Source organism: Lagenorhynchus albirostris, chromosome 13, assembly GCF_949774975.1.
Source record: "Lagenorhynchus albirostris chromosome 13, mLagAlb1.1, whole genome shotgun sequence".
NCBI lineage: Eukaryota > Metazoa > Chordata > Mammalia > Artiodactyla > Delphinidae > Lagenorhynchus > Lagenorhynchus albirostris.
The window spans coordinates 51066023-51082962 of NC_083107.1; the positions used below are offsets into that span (position 1 = coordinate 51066023).

Genomic DNA, 16940 nt, shown 5'->3' on the forward strand with positions numbered 1-16940 from the left:
CCCGAGGCAAACCCGACCGCCCCATCCTGGAGAGCACCTGACAGCTTCACAGCTCTGCTGCTCCTGCAGTGGGGGCCCAGGCTAAGCCCTACACGCTGGAGATGAGGCTGCAGCTCAGAGGGGCCCCATCATGATCGCCTGGATGAGCAGGCAACTGGCCACCCGGCTAAGAGGCGCTCTCTGCCAGCTCTGGCGACAGCTCCTCTCTGCAAGGGGAGCCAGGCTGTGCACCTGCGGGACCTGTCACAGCCAGTGAGTGGCAGAGCGAGGGGCATCCAAATGTGGGCCCCCCTCACACCAGAGTCTGGCCCTCACCCTCACAGCACCCAGCTGCCAGGTGGTTCCCCATGTCCTTTCTGAAAAGTCCCTCACCCCAGAGCTGCCTGCTGGCAGCTTCCACCCACCGGTCCTGTTGGGCCCTGGAATCTCCCAAGCCCAAAGGCCTGCAGAGAGAGGGCCCTGCCCTACCCAAGGATATTATTCCATCAGATTATCCTGAGGCCTCCTCTGTAAATTGCACCTTTAGAGATATTCCTCTGGGGATTCTAAGAGGCTGCTGGGCTGCCAGGGTCCCTGTGAAAATACATATACCTACCAGAGTGGGGTCCCTTGAGGAGATGACACAGCCAGACAAGGGGAGGAGGTGGTACCAGGGACCCGGAAGGGGCAGTGCACCGCCCCACTTGGAAATGAGGCCCATTTCTGCTTTGGGCTGTATTGGCTGAGCCCAGGTGTCCCAGCAGGTCTGAGCAAAGACTTTCTGCAGATTCAGCCTGGACAAGAGTGCCCTGCTCTGGCCCAGGAGAATCCCAGAGCTTGGGCTGGGAACTGGAGAAGGAGATGGGATGTGTGGGGACAGTGGGTGAGTGGGGAGGAGTGGGGGGCCCTTTTAGAACTCAGCTTCCTCCTCCCCTCCTCTCCCAGCTTCCAAATGGAACCAGGAAAGAAGTGACGGGCTCCATAGGCTGGGGCTCCGGAGAGCCAGGTTCCAGCTCCACCGCTACCATTTACAGGAGCGGCTCTGGCATGTTATATAAGGTCTCTGAGTCCCAGTTTACCCCCTGGGGTGAGGTAACATCTGACAGTGGATAAGATAAAAGCAGCTGATGGGGGAGATGCTTAATAATGATTTCTCTTCCCTCTTACCCCTCTGAACTTTAGTTTCCTAAACAGCCTCTTTCTGTCCTTCATCGAGGATTGTCAAAAGGTTAAAATTAGAGCAGGGATGTAAAAGGCCCCAGAAGCAGCAAGTCCCATTCCCTCATTCAAACATCCTCACCACCTCCACCCACCAGGCATCATGGGCACTCAGCTGTGTGCTGTTGCCTTGGCAACCACCGCCTCCCAACTCCATCTGGAGGGACCCACCACTCACCCCAGCTGGGAGAAGCTGTACAGGGTCTGCCACAGCCGCAGCATCTGTCTGCAGGTCACAAGGGCTTCCTCTGGGCCTTTCAGTATCTGCTCCAGCTTCACCTTGGTGAACATCAGGCTGTGGGGAGACAGCACGGCAGTGAGAATGCCTGAGGGGGCCCCCTTCCCCTGGCTTTCCTCCCAGGGTGGAACCCTGAGGGATTCTGCCCACCTCCCCAGCCCTTAGAAGGTACAGTGCCCACAAGCACAGTGGCCTCAGCTGTATCCCTGGACCACGTGTTCTCTCTGTGCCTCAGTTTCTCCATCCTCTCTGCCAAAGCGCAGAGCACTCTTCTGCATTCACCAGTGTCCCTGTCGCTCACGCTTGTCCCCTGATGGTGTACTAGCCCGGCCGGCCTCTGAAGCACTGTCCAGGGCGGTTACGGCCTTGCTTTCTCTGCCCCTCCTCTCCCTCCACACCCTCGGCTCCGCAGCATCCTCACTGAACACGTGCCTATCTTTTTACTTATATGGCCCACCAGGCCCACGACGGCGCTTTATATAAGAGACAGACCCAGAAGCAAACTTCGACTCAAGGAATGAGGCTGAGCAAGGGGCTGGTGAAAAGGTCACAGAAGGGCACAGGGCTCTGCTTTCCGCCTCGCCAGCAGGCAACAGGTGCTCAGTTAACATCTAATTGAATGCAAACTGTATCCTGACCCTGTACACCTGAGGAGGGTCAGGTTTTACTCTGTGGAAGGATTCTTCCCTGGACAGCCCCAAACTGCCAGCCCTCCTTATACGTTCAATAGGATGAAAGTGACGTGAAGTCTTATTCCGTCACCGCTGAGAATCCCTCTCAACCCCCAACCCTGAAGTCCTCTGGGGTAAAAGCAGTGGGGATGTGGCCCTGAGAGGGCCTGGGAAGAGAGAGAAAGTGCTAGCCCACCGGGAGGCGGGAGGCAGGACGCAGGGCTGGCTGGCTGCCTCCCTCTGCCCAGGACACAGACAGACCGGCAGAACACTGGCTCAGCAGGACCAGGATGGGGTCTGGATGCCCTGTGGTGCCAAGCGATAGATCTTTAACTGCTGGGGAGTCTGGGGTCCTGGGGAGGGTCAAGGCAGTGGCTGTTTACCCACACACATGGAAGTACTGCCATCTTTTTACCACGGGTACTGCCAGCCACACTGACGCGCACCAGCCTGCGGAGAACCTGGCCGAGCCACTGAGGCCCAAACAAGGCTGCGACTCCTGGTTCTCTGTGGGTGGTGAGCAGTGACGCCCTTCCGTTCACGGCACTGCTTTTGGGCAGACCCGAGTGTCAGGCCCTGAATCTGACTGCTGCCTGGAGGTGCTGCCGGCCCACATGAGGGTGGCACACAGGCCCTCGCGGATCACAGAAGCCGAGTCCTGCGTTGGAGACAGGGTGCGCCCCCGTGACCGAGGCTGCAGCAGAGAGCAGGCCCCACACTGGGAGGCCAGGCCTCCGTCTGGGGGCTTCTCCCTCTGACCTTCCCCTCAGGGCCCTGGCCTCCCCTGCTTGCACTGAGTCCTGGGCCTCCAGCCTCACAAAGGACTTGGATGGCTTCACTCCATGCCTTTCTTCTCACACCTTGTTTTTCTCAGATTGTGACTTGTTGGCAGAGAATTAAAAGGGTGGAATTTGCCCCTTTTCGGTGGAGAGGGTTTGGGTTCTGGGCAAGTATTATTTTTCTTCCTCACTTTCCCTCAAAAATCCATGTCCCTCTCTGCCCCTGCTCACAGGGTCATCCCCACCACCACATGGCCTCTCCTCTCCTTTTTCATCCCTTCCCCCATGCTCAACTGTAAATCCCACCTCCGCCAGGAAGCCCTCCCAGATTCTCAGGATGCCCTGCACCCTCCTTAGAACATTTACTAACGAATCGTCCGGCAGGCCTACAAGGTCCAGAGGGCAAAAGTGTGTTCCCCGCAGTGCAGACTGCACGGGCCTGTGAGGAACGTGGTCTCAGTACCCCTGTGGGAGCTGCTGGGGACCCTGGTCTTGCCATTCCCACTCCCCTCTCCCGGACTCTCAAAAGGTCCGACACTCCACAAGTATTAGGAGCCTCTGCTTTAGGAACGTGAAATAGAAGACATAATTTCTGCCTTCAAGGTGACAATCAGTGCTAAAAATGACAAATTGCCCAGAGAATCCAGGGCTGTATTTTTGGATCAGACTCAGTGCAAGGAAAGAACAGATGAGGGGTCTTGCCGGGGCTGGTGTTTGATGAAGAGGAGGGTGGGGTGAGATACAGTTGGGAGCTGGGGGAGGGAAGAGAAGCATGGGGGAGGAGGAGGGCCTGCGGCTGGAACAGGTGTTGGTGCGAGTGAAAGCTCCTCCCCCTGGAGGGTCGGGTCACCCAGGCTTTGTCCACTCCAAGGCTGCACCTCCCCTGGGCAGGGCCACTGGGAGCCGTCCCTGGGCAGACCAGCCCTGCAGCATTCCCCTGCTCCCAATCCCGCCAGACAGGCCTCCTCTGCAGCTCGGCCCTCTCCGCCCCGTCCCTTCCCCCTACTGCTGCCTGCGCCCCTGAGAGCCAGCGGGGGTCCGTGGCAGACCTGGCCACACTGTGTGCCCGGAACAGAAGCGGCTGAATGCTGAGCTGGCATTACAGTGACTTCTACCAACGCAGACCCTGACATTCCATTAGCATGAGTGACCCAGAGCGGAATTTCTCAACCCAACCACATCCTTTCTGGGCTGGGGCAAGCACTCCGACAGTCACACTCCGGTTGGATCCCTCACTCCCAGATCCTGGAGGCTCCAGATTAGCTCCTGAGATTTCCTTGGCCTCGCAGTTCAGCGCCGCCAGAACCGTCCTCCTCAGCAAGGGGCCCGGCCCCGACTGTCCGTGCCACCTTCCATTCCTGCCACCTCTCCCCGTGACCTTGGGTACCTGTGGGCTGCTCACAGGGTATAAGCGGCTCCCTGCCGTGCAGGACAGGCTTTGTTTCACACTGTCGCCCCTGCTGGGGCTCACCCTTCCTCTCTGACATCTGGCCAACTCCTAACCAGATGTCACCCTCTGACCTTCTGTGCGTCCCCATGGGGGCTGCACCCCGCCCCCACCCCCACGGCCTTTACTACATCGAGGGGACTTAGTCATCCACACACAGCGGCCACGCCTCTAAGTCACCACTGAACTCTTTCCGCCTGGCAATGGGGATCAGCAAACAACCCCACTCCTTGCCACTCTTCCGAGACAACCAAACCACTGGTCTTGCTGGAGCACAGGTCTCCCTCTCCATCCCATCTGCCGGGATGGGTGGCCCAGTTCTTTACACACGGTACGAGGAGGCTGGCAGTGCGCTAGGTGCCACTGTGGCTGCTGGGGTCCACACCCACAGGCCAAAGCCTCATCGGAGCACCGTGCTTCGTGGATGGGGCCGTGTAGAGGCCGCTGCAGTGAGGGCTGGGGAACAGAGGGGGCAAGCCCGGGCTCCCCGCTCCCTTCAAACAGCCCAGCCCCTGGCATACCTGTTTTATATGCTGAATGAGTCTAAAATGTCATCGGAAGAAAGGATTCTGAGACTTAAAAAAACCCCCACAATTTTAATCCAACGGTTCCAGTCCTCCTCCAAGAAGCGTGGCCACCCCTGCCCTTCTCTGAACGCTCAGGACAATCTTCAGTTAGCACTTAATTACTCTCTCTCATATATGTATGTATGTGTGTGTGTGTGTGTGTGTGTGTGTGTACACACACTTTTTTTTTTGCCACATAGGCTTATGCTTTTAGCAATGAAGATAAACTCATATCAAGCACTGAAAAATTCAAATACTCTAGAAACAGTCTGCAGCCAGTCCTGCCTATAGATGGCAAAACTACCATTTATCTCATCCTGTGTCCTGCCGCATGTCCCCACCTGGATGACAACTGCCTGCAGGACAGGACCCTGCCTCCCTCTATGTCAGTGCCCTCCTCGCCTCCCCAGTGCCTGGCACAGAGCTGAGCACATGGTGTCCGCCTAGCTTAACACTATGAAAATGCGTGTTGTCACAACCCTCCAGCCACGCTCTGCGTCTCGCAATCCATGTTGAATCAGAGCCGGCTTGTGACAGCCCCACGTCCCACTGCTGGCTTCTGGCTAGGAGGCAGGCGAGGAATCTGCTCACTGATGTCTCAGAACTGCAGAGAGGGCTGGACTCACGCAGCCCACAAGCAAAGTGCTGGCTGATTCCACTTTAAGCTGTCCAGAAGCAAAGTTTCCCGGGGCCTGGGGAGGAACGGGGAGTTCTGGACGTGACATGAAAGCGTCTGGCTCCATGTGACTGGGGGTCTTCATCCCAGAGGACAGTCACCCAGGCAGAGCCAACAGCACGACTGAGGAGAGTCTCTGAGACAAGAAGGCTGGGGTATTGGAATCTTGCAGCCCTCCAACGACCTGACAAAAGCCATTCCGGAAGAGGAATGGCCACATTGCTGTCCTAACTCTGCACTGTAACGTCACTCGGTAGACAGACACTGGCCCAGGAGTGAGAAACCCGAGCCAAAGTCCCAGCTTTGCTGCTACCCAGCTGGGCATGTCACAGGTTCCAAACCTGTGAAATAGGAGTGGAGTCTCTTGCCCTGTCTGCCTCAGGGACTCCTGCAGGATGAACTGTGATGACCCAGAAGCAGCAGCTGAGAAACCTACAGCTGTACTAAGTCCTTAAGCACAGGCCTGCCCAAGGCTCAGGGAAGGGATTCCTTTAAAAACGCAGGCCTAGCAGACCCCCAAAAGCAGTGTCCAGGCCAGGTGTCTCTGAAGGCTCTCAGAAAACCCCAGAGCTTCATGGCCTGTTCAGCAAGGCAGGTGGCACCCAAAGGTGCTCCAGGTGGTTCCTGGGACCAAAGATGGGCATGAGAAAGGAAGAGGATCAGAGGGGAGGGACAGAGCCACGGCCAACCCGGTCGGGGTGAACGAACCTCGGCCGGCCGTGGCCTTGTCTTGCAAGCACCTTCCTGTTTTTTAAGCTGCAGAATGAACACTGAGGTCTTTTAAGGCCGAACGCCTTTGCAGCGCCGCCATTGCATCTGAAGGCAGATGTGAAAGATGACAGTTCTCTCTGGGGAAGGCGAAGGAGCAAGCGTCAGTGTAAACGCCATGCCCTCTGTCCCCGCTGCAGGGGTGAGGCTGCTGGGCTGCGGGGAGGAGAGTCCCGGGTCCTGGCACTCTGTGCACTCCAAAGGCTGAGGCATGTGCACCCTGTTCCTAGCAAGGAGGCCCAGTGTAGCCGTGGGCCCACCCTCTAAGAGCGCACGCCCTCCCTCACGGCCACTGGAGCCTTGGCAGCCCACGCCGGCCACCTTCCGAGTCACCTATATGGGTCAGCACCTGGGGCCAAACACAGGTGCCCATCACACCTGAACAGAGCCAGCCCCTGCTGAACCGTGAACGATCTCAGCCCTGCAGTCAGTCAGTCTGTCTGTCTGCATCTGGGCCAGCCCTCCTCCAGTGGGGGAAGAGAGACACCAGCGAGGTCAGCGTCTTTGGGTGTCGCCACAGGTCACTGGCTTTGCCAAACTTCGTGACAGCTCTGGCCAAGGGCTGATGATGGAGGTTCCCAGGGGAAAGCTCGGGTGGGCCTAGCACCCGCCTCCTCTCTCTCCTCCCAGGCCCTGCCTGGCTTGAACTCCTGGGCCGGGATCAGCCTGCTAATTATTTGTCAAAAGGATTAAGACTTGGAGCTATTCCCATTTGAGGCTAAGACAAATCATTTCTTTCCACTGCTGTGAAGAGGAACCATCTCAGGGTGGGCCTCCTCAGAACTGGGTGAGCGTGAGCCTTTCCAAAACCTTTTTTTTAAAAAAAGAACTATTTTGTAAACGGGGGATATTTTTGTGACAGCAGCTCTGGCTAAGCCAGCACTGTCCTGGGGTCAGAGGTCATCTCGTCCATCCCCCTCACCCAGGGCCTCCAACCATCTTCCCCGGTGTTCCCTCCCTGCTGCTCACCCCAGCACCCCACTCTCGGTGGCAGGGGGATGCTGGCAGAGCAGAGCTGGCTGCAGGGAGGGACATGGGCTGTGTGGGAGGCACGCACAACGGGCCCACGTTTTTACTTCCATGTTCCTTGAAAGAAGTTCCCTATAAAATTTACTCAGCACGTGCAGTAAACACTTGAACACGATACCGCTGTGTACCTGAGGGAAGCATCTCTGGCCCCTGACTCACTCCCCAGCAAACAGGAGGAGGTCGTGCTGAAACACGGCCTTTGGCATCAGGCAATGCAGGTACACCCAGGTCCCGCTGCTTCCTAGCAGGTGCCTTCACCTCTCTGAGCTCTACCGGATGTTGGTCAAATAGGGACGGTAACGGCATCACCAAGCAGGGCTGTTGGGAGGACTAAGGGCAACAGAAACTGTCAAGGCAGCCAGCCCTGGTGCACAGCCACCCCTCAAGAAAGGTCAGCCCTCATCCTGAGACCGCTCCATCATTACCGGTCTTTCCTACCAGACCCTACGCTCGGGGCAGAACCACGTCTTTCTTATCTCTGTCTCCCCAGCGCCTCACCTAATGTCACTCAACAAATCTTTGTTGGATAACAGAAGAAGAAAGCTGAGTCACAAGGCCTCATGGAGGCCTGGAAAGCTGTGGGGTCCCCATGACCAGGAACCAAGGAAACAAAGCTGCAGAGCCTCCTGCAGAAGCTCTCTCCTCTGGTCCCACTGCCCCATGTGCGTTCCGGGGCCCTGGTTTCTGGCTCCTGGCCCTCTGTCGTGGAGGAGAGGGTGGCGGCAAGCATGGTGAATGCACAAAAGGGGTATTATCTCTTTAAAGGACGGTAATTAGTAATTCCAGCTGATGGCTGTGCTGCATTGTTTTAATGAAGAGTTCTATTTTTATAGAAAACACATAATTGAGTGGAAAAAGCAGGCTATTCTCTGAGTCAGGCGGCCACGCCTCTGGAAAGTCTAAGTCCTCAGCCAGGAGGCCAGAGCCTGCATGCAGCGTGGGCTTCTACAGGAAGTGGGTCTTGTCCCGGAAAACGGGGCCCAAGTCTGATGACCCAAGTTCAAATCCCAGCTGCCCTTCTTGTAGCCATGTACCCTCTGGCCAGTCATTTCAACTTCTCAGAGCTTCAGTTTCTTGTCTGTAAAATGGGAATGACGGTATCACTACACCCTGGGGGCTGTTATGAGGAAACAACGCACATAAAAGGCCTAGCACTTCATAAACGGCTCAGTCCACCAGTCCACGTATGACCTGTCATTACTACTTACCTAGCCCCTATTATGTACAGCTGCTTACTTAAGCCCTCTGTGCCTCTGTTTCCTCATCTGGAAAGTGGGAGTAACAATAGTTCCTACACCTCCCACAGCTGCTGAGGGGATTAGATGAGTTAACGCACGGAAAGTGCTTAGAGCAGTGCCTGGCACAGAGCAAGCACCGGGTGTGTTGTTATTCTGTTATTATTGAAGCACTTGGGGTTCAAGCGTACCAGGGCTGTTCAGTCAATCAGCTGCCTCGGGTTCTAGTCCCTGCTTTGCCACTCATCAGCATTCTGACCTTGAGAGACCCTCTAACTCTCCCGTTAGCGTCTTTACCTTTAGAGTAGGAGGGTTGTAAAGACCAAAAAGTACACAAATCAAACCAAAGCAACGACCAAACAGGGTTAAGGGGTACGAGAGTGCTCTGAGGGCTGTAAGAGCCAGCATCCCCATGTGTTCCCTTCCCTCCTTCCAGAACAACGAACAAAACAACTCCTACGGTCTACCCGTCGGGGGGTCTAGTGGTGTGCTGGGTGTCCAGCTGTGGGTTCCCTAGAGGGAGGAAGGGGAGGCAGAGGACAGGCCATAATCTCTGCCCCAAAGGTGCTTCCACACTCTCGGGGAAGCTCAAGAAACACATCCAAGGCCATTAGGAAACGAAACAGAAGAAGAGAATCAGACACTCAGTTGAGTGGTTCAGCTCTGAGTACAGGAGCTTCAAGGCAAAGTGGAGCCCAAGGGGAGTCTCTGAGGATGGGCAGGATTTGGAAGCAAGGCGAGGTAAGGTACTCCTTGGGGCTGGACTGGCAGGGACAGGTCTGAAGGCCTGGAGGTGGGGCTCAGGGAGAAAGGGAGGGGCAGCCCGTATATGAGTAGGAACCAGCCACTCCCTCGCCTCCAAGGGCTGTCATCACCTGGCTCTCACCCTGGCCGGGGAAGTGCTGAAGGACACAGGTCTCAGGCTCCTCTAAATGCCATGCCTCTAGGAGAGACTCCACCAGGGCAATTAACTGGCTAAGCTCACACACTTGCTCGTTGAGGATATTATTTTAAAGCTCTAACAGGAGGGACCTCCCTAAAAGGGAGAGGGCCGCAGTCAGGCCCATCTTTATTACCTTCCCATAGACTAATCCCTAACTTGCAAGGGACACTTATGGCAGCTTTTCTTAGCCCTAAAAAACCAGTAATTTTTCCTTGGCTCTGGAGGATGACACTGACTCATGTCCCCCGGCCTTTTAAGGTTCACACTGATCCTCTACCTCTTAATGAATTCATTCAATGTGATCCGACGTTTAAAATCGACAGCCCATAAGCTTCCACATCCAGGAGTTAGCGCCTTGTTGCTTCAGAAGCTCTGGCCCACCCGCAGAACAGCCGCCTGAGCCCACGGCATCCCCGGCCTTATCTGTGCTGACCGATGGCTGGGCCAGCTTCCCTCAGCTACGGGTCACCTCCAGGTGACTCTCCAAACACAAATTCTTGACCTTGAAAGATATGAGCACAAACCACACAGAGCCATTCCACAACCATTTTGGGGAGGAAGAACTTCCGGAAAGCACGTCCTTAGACGAACAAAAGTTGGCTCCCAGCCAGGTATAAGACACCAAGAAGCAAACACCTTGGTCTTGGTCTATAATCTCTGCCCAGCGAGCAGACCTGGGGACCTGAAGACCACCCACTGCAGAGGGGAGGCCAGCCCTACCTCATGGGCACGAATTCACCTCCTGAGCCCTCTCCCAGGGGCAGAAAGGCTGGGCCACTCTTGCTTGAAAGCCAAGGGCCCCAGGCCACGGTGCCTGCCACCAGAAAATGTTCATAGGCGTGAGGATCAGGGAGCAAAGAGCTGAAATGGCTTTAAAACAAAGAATTCCTTCTGGAGAAACCTGCAAATATCTGTCTTCCTTCCTTTCCTTATTCTTCCCCAAACAAAGTAACCTAGATCATCTACCCTCCTAGTTGGAGTGTCAGCTGAAGACTCTCTGACCGCAGTGTCACGTGGAGTGAGGTTTCAGGAGGGCTCCAAAGAACCAACAGCAAAGGGAAATGCTGAATGTCAGACCAGCTTCGCCGATGAGGAACTGACCTTTGGGGAAGAGTGTGCCGGTGCCAGTGATTACGCCTGGTTTAACACTTCCCTCCACCACATGGCCTGCAAGTTTACCCCACGGCTCCTGTCCTCATCAGGGGATGTGGCAGCCAAAAATGTTTCATGAACCTGGCAAAGTGATAAACTATGTTTGTGCTAATACCTTTGATTCCAGCCCCCTCACTGGAGTGCTGGTATTTTAAGCGTCCCTTTGATCTACTCCAAGTCCCTAATAAGAACCGTCCAATAAACACGCGGGGTTTAAGTCAGAGACATTAACAGAAGCCCCAGGACTCTGATCCCTTCTGCTCAGTGGAATGCACCACTAGAAATTTATCACATGCAACCTGAGAAAAAGGTGAGGCAGGCCAGGGAGAGATCAGAGGGGTAACCCTCGAGGCCAACTTGGCCTTGGCTGGATTCAGTCACGGTCTGGCCCCAGCTAATGCCTAGTTCTCAGCTCAAACATTTTCCAAAACAGCCCAGGTTTTCTGGGGGAGATGCTGTGACTGGTTCCATTTGCTTACAAGTGGCGAGCTCTGGCTTGTCAAGAGGGCCATACAGCTCCTGCTGTGGGGAGAGCTCCCTGGCGCTCCGACACCCCTCCCCCCAGGACCTTCCAAGGCCCCCAGGACCTGGGCTGGGCTAGCCAGAAACCCAAGAGGGGTGGGAGGGGAAGGGAAGGGCAAACCAGTTTGCTCCTTTTCTGTCAGCCCAAGAGCCTGGGCTTTCAAAACCCGTCTGGCAGGCTGCCAGGTCTGGGGTGGGAGCAGTGACTGACAGGCTGGTTATTGGAAAGCTCCCATCATTAGCCCAGGAATGTTGTTTGGTTACTATGGCGACCTCCCCTACAAGCGGCCTGACTAAAGCACAAGGAATCTGTTACCTAAAACCAGCGCCCCACGGAGCCCATGGCTTCAGGGACCAAGCTTAGCAGTGGCCTGTTCCCCGTGACCCTCCCGGCTGAGCCTCCCAATCCCAGGACTGGAGAAGGGACCAGCAAAGGCATCTCCAAGCCTGCTGTGGGGATCTCTTGCATTCTGAGGCCTGGCCTGGCTTGGAACCCAGGTGCAAACAGGGAGCCTGCTGCCCCCTTGAGGCCCCCGGCAAACTGGCCAGCAACGGCCAGGCCAGCACATGTGTCCAGGGCTCCGTCGGAAGCCCTCAGGATTTCAGGAAGCTGCTCGGGTGTCTGGTTCCCACCGTGCCAGGTTCCCACTGTCCCCGCAGGCCCATCAGTCTCTGCCTCACCACGTTTCTGCCTTTTTAAACTCAAGCTCCATTAACTAAAGGTCATCCCACAGCTTGGAAATCAAGATTCTCTTTGCTTTGCTTTCTAATCCCCGAATTCAGGAAGATTTTCAAGAGTCAACTCCACGAAAGCTGGGTTTTTCTCCTGGAGTCTTGAGTCTGCCCCCCAGGAACGGCAACCTCCTGTGCAGCTAAGGAGCTTGAACACCGGCCCTCACGTGCAGGACGCCCTCCGCCCACTCCCGGCCCACTGAGGGCACTCGTCTCCCTCGGGTCCCAGGTCCCGGCCTTACACTGTGGACCATCTTCCAGACCCACCCCCATTGCTGTCCTTGAAACCAGTTGTAAATTGACTGTGAGATCTTTTCTTGTCTGAGTCTCACAATAGTCCTTGGAGGCAGGACAGATGTCAGTCTTTCAGCAGCTGAGAAGATGCAGGGGCAAGCTTCGGGAGGCACCACAGGTAAGTGACAGCCAGGGACTTGCTGTGGCTCCCACATGGGGACAAGCGCAAGAGGAAAGGGGTCTGTTCCACCCAGCAGCATCCCCCTGGGCCAGGCCTCCCAGACCCCTGACACCAGCCTGCCAGCCTCTCCTACACTAAGGCAGTCTCTGCAGAAAGGAAGAGCCTCTACAAGGTCTCAGCCACCTGGGCCCAGCGAGGCACTGGGTGGCAGACAGACCCAGACCAGGGGCCTTTAAGTGCCTGCAATACAGACCTTGCTGAGGACGCTGAGGTCAGGGCGAAGGAGGCTGTCTTTTGTTTGGCTGCAGTGATATTTACTGGATCCGGGGTTTAATTAACTGCCGTGGCAATAGCGGAAGCCGCACGCAGCTTGTTCCCCATGCAGGACGCAGCTGGAGAAGCAGGATGCACTTTCAGTTGAAGAGCAATGACATTGTTCAGTGATCCCTGACCAGTAATGGACTCAGCGACCTTTCCTGCTAATCCAGGGGTCTCATCCATGGGGAAAAGTACGGACTTATTTGCGAAGAGCCACGGTCACACCCTAGGGTCACTCCACAGGGCTGCGTGGCAGGTGGATTTTCCACCCCCCACTCAACTCGTGCAGTCAGATGGGAGACGCGGGCACGGGAGGCTCCTGCACGGGGCTGGGGGCACCGAGGGGCCAGCATGTGGGCCCCCTTCCCTGGCTTCCACAGGACAGCTCTGCTCTCATCTGTTCAGTTTCCACCTGCATGCAAGATTTCACTCAGAAAAAGGACAGTGTCTGATGCCTGGCCCAGCCTCTTGTTTCTTCTGTGACACGCACTCTGACCCAGGGGCCGGGTGAGGCAACCCCTCCCCGCTCTAGGATTCTAACCCTCTCATCGTGACAGTTTCTGTTTCCACCGAAGCGTAACCGACAATAAACGCACACACACAGAGGCACACTCATACACGCGTATGTGCACACACATGGCTGGCAGCAGACCGTGCGTCAGACCCTGCGAGATAGGCGTGAGAATGGAGCTTGGAAAAAAGCCAGGTGACTGGTACTGGAAGAGGAGGACCTTTGTCCTTCGTGTATTTGTATAAAAGTAAAAAATAAACTTCTACACAGTAGGTCTTGCTGTATTATATTTGGGATTAGGTAACTAATCCCTTGTCCGCACAGGTTGTTTTATCTACGTGTAGTGTTCCCTAAGCGACCTGTCTTTTAAAGTGAACCGATTTCAGTTCTAATAATCTCTCAAATGCAGGGTGCAGACCAAGAGCCAGGGCTGTCTCCCGAATACAAACAACAGGCTATGTGGAGCTGCCCTCACACCACACAGCAGGTGTGTGCCCTCTGCTCACACCTGGCCAGAACAGAATGCCAGAGCCAGGCTCCGCCCCCACAGGTCCCCGCCCCACCCTGACGCTCAGTGTGTGCACTGACCAGCCCGCCAGCCCAGCAGTGTCCATGGGGAACTCACTTGAAGTTCTCAGGATACTCCGTGATGGCCATGTTGATGACGTCCAGGGCGTGCTGATAGTGTTTCTGGGCCGAGAAAAGGAGCGCCAGCAGGTGGAGGGCATTGGCGTCATCCTTGCACACTTTCAGGGCCTCCTGCAGCTGCTCCATGGCGCTGGAGATCTGCCGGAGAAAGGCACCAGCTGAGCGACCTTCCCCAAGGCCCACACCTCACCCCGGACTCTGGGGCCAGGTGCCAGCCAACAAGGGTGCAGCAGACTCAATGAGACCCCAGGCACTGTGGGGCAGGCAGGGGCTCTGATGAGAAAACACGCCCCCAAATCACATGGCCAGGAGGGATCTGCTGTCCAAAGTCAGGCCCTGGAAGCTAGCGCTGTGCCCAAGCAAGAGGGAAAAGAGGGGCAGGTTCACAGAGTACCACGAAGGATCAGCCGGGAAGCACCAACTAAACCGGAGGAGTGGGGCTGCGAGGAGAGGCCACCCGGACCACTGGCTACAGGACTCTTCTCCGAACCTATTCACGCAGTGCTGGGGGCTGACAGATAGATGCTGCCTCCTACTCAGAGGTTCACAGTGGCAAGAGCTTAGGCTCTGGGGTCAGATGGGGGCATGGATCCCAGCTCTGCCACTTCCTAGCTGGCGCCCAGGGCAGGGGACTTCGCCTGTCTGAGCTGCAGTCCTTACGCTGCAAAGTGAGGATAACGGTCATACCTATGACAGTGGCCGAGAGGGTGAGACGACGTAGGAAAAATGTCCTGCTGAGTACTGAACACGTTTGAAAATGTGAGTTTCCCTCTTCAAGCCCCCAGAGCCCAGGCAGCTAACGAACAGGTAAGACCCTTTCTCTCAGTCCTGAGGGACGTGTTCTCTCAGGCGCTCAGGCCTGGCAGCTGTGTCAGCTCCTGTGACTCTATCCACACCAGGACCCCGTCCTCCCAGGAACCTCGGAAGCCCTTTTCAGGAAGTCTTGTTCTTCACCAAATCTCAGACCCCGGTCTCCAAGGCTCCTTGAGGGGCCTACAGGACACAGGTCAGCTGGGGCCTCTGGTCCCCGGCACCTGCCCGGTCTCCACCCAGGCTCTGCACAGGCTGCGGGCACTACTGCCAGGCCCAGAGTCCTCCCACGGGGACCTCCCTTTGTGGAAGGTCATGGAAAGTAAAGGAGTAAGCTAAGGTCAGTGTGGCTCCTGGCTTGGCCTGCCCATGCCTCCCCAGGGCTGCTCCTGCCCCGTTATTCTGGGCTGGGTGTCCAAATCCTCGGTCCTCACTATTTGAGCAGCCATGCATGCTCTGGGCAGGATGGGCCAGAGGAGCTCAGGGACCCAGGCAGCAGGACTAGCTTAGAGTTCGTTCAGGGACCTTCAACCCCGAGGTTACCAAGATCTGGGTCCCCAAGGACAATGGGTGCCAGGCTCCACTGGCCCGGCCCAGCCATCTCTCTGGGAGGACAGACGCCATTCATCAGAGGCGGCTGAATACTTAAAGATATTAAAAAATGCATCACCGAAGGTTTATCAGGAACTTGATTGGCAAGGAAAGCACCGGTTCTTTTACAGAGGGCTAAAAATAAACTGGTGTCGGGTATCTTTGCGTCCACGCTCCTGGGAGCAGCAGAGCAGACTGATGTTTCTGGAGAGAGCAGCAGAGAGGGACAGGTGCCTCCTCCAGGACCTGGAAGTCAGGAGCCAGGGGCACAGTGGGAGAGGGGCTGGGAACACAGCTCCCTGAAGATGAGACCGGGGGCTAGAAGTTGACATCGACCAGTAAAACCAACCACCCGGCCGGTGGACAAGGCTCCAATTGCCCAGTCTCCAAACGGGACAGAGGGACAGGATACTTAGAGCCCCATGGGGTTGCTTCACTCGGTCAGGGTGGGCTCTGGAACAGCCACTGTGCTGGCCTGGCCAGTTCCCAGTTCCTGAGCTCAGGAGAGCTTCAGCGCCTCAGGTGTCAAATGGGGCCACCGGCGCCCTCCTCATCAGACGCAGGGCTCGCCCAGGCCAGTGGGGGTACGGCAGCACCCTCGTCAGCCAGGCTGCCTGTCACCTGACCACGAGCAGATGGGGGCTCTGTGGACTCCTCTCCAACAGTCTGCAGCCCAGCCCGGGTCCCTGCTGGCTCGTCTGCAGGTCCCGAGTGGCCCAGCGTCCACGCTCACCCGATCAAAGCCACCGAGAGGTCCTGCTTCACACAGAGCACCAGCCTGCGGGGCACACGTGAAAGCAGAGGCTCTGAGGGGCCTGGGTGATGGGAGCTCTCGCTCGTTTCTGAAAGGCAATGGCTGGGTGGGTTGCCCGGCCTCACTCCCTGGACAGCTTGGAGAAGGAAGGTGGGTCGGCCTGGAGAGCCATGTAGGTCGAAGGTGGTTGGCGGATAGCAGGTCCCCGTCAGGCCCCAGAGGCCTAGCCTGCCGGTGGCGTCCACAGGGTCAGAGGAAAGCTCTGGGTCACACAGAAACAGCTCCACGTGCCAATCACTCTACTCTAGACCCCTGGGGAAAGCTCAACAGAAGGTGAGGACACAAGCAAATGTTTACTGTGGTCACCTGTCAACTTCTCAGGAGACGGACACACTGTAGGCGGAGTGAGGGCAGAGAATAACCCCTTCCTGTGCGCCCACCGTGGGCCAGGGGCTTTACCACATTAGCTGACTTAATCCTTACTAGGGCCCTCTGAGGTGGAGTATGAAGGTGCTGACATAGCAGACAAGGAAACAGAGGCTCAGAGAGGTCAAGTCACTTGCAAAGGGTCACACAGCCGATAAAGGCAGTGGAGCCAGGAGAAGATCAGCAGCCCCCAGAGACCTGGGTGTTAGAATTGTGAGGACTCACCTGGCGGACGAGGGCCAGCTGCAGGGAGACATAGAGGATGACCTGGGGGTCATCGGGCGCCAGCTGCTGGGCTCTGTATGGGGCAAGGGAGCAGCAAGTCAGCCATCAAGTCAGCCATCAAGTCAGCCATCAAGGACGGCAACCAGTGTGTGACGTGGGTCTCCAGCGTGCCCGCCCCTGTGCTGGGTGCTGCAGGGCCCAATGTTGGAGATTCTGCCTGGGCCCGCTTTGGAGGGTGCCCCGCGGGAGACCATGGCTGGGGCAGAAAGCCCACGGGCAGCCCAAGG

At 56.6% G+C, this 16940-nt stretch overlaps 1 protein-coding gene across 3 annotated transcripts in view; it reads right to left on the bottom strand.

Moving 5' to 3' along the window:
• The window catches only part of TTC7A (tetratricopeptide repeat domain 7A), a 122186-nt gene that overhangs the window by 24432 nt on the left and 80814 nt on the right, over positions 1-16940 (bottom strand). For all 3 annotated transcript variants that reach the window (XM_060169825.1, XM_060169826.1, XM_060169824.1), the window contains 3 exons: positions 16654-16726; positions 13825-13985; positions 1376-1492 (listed from right to left, as the gene is read on the bottom strand). In XM_060169825.1, the coding sequence (XP_060025808.1) occupies positions 1376-1492; positions 13825-13985; positions 16654-16726 (351 nt within the window). The remainder of the gene's footprint in view (positions 1-1375; positions 1493-13824; positions 13986-16653; positions 16727-16940) is intronic.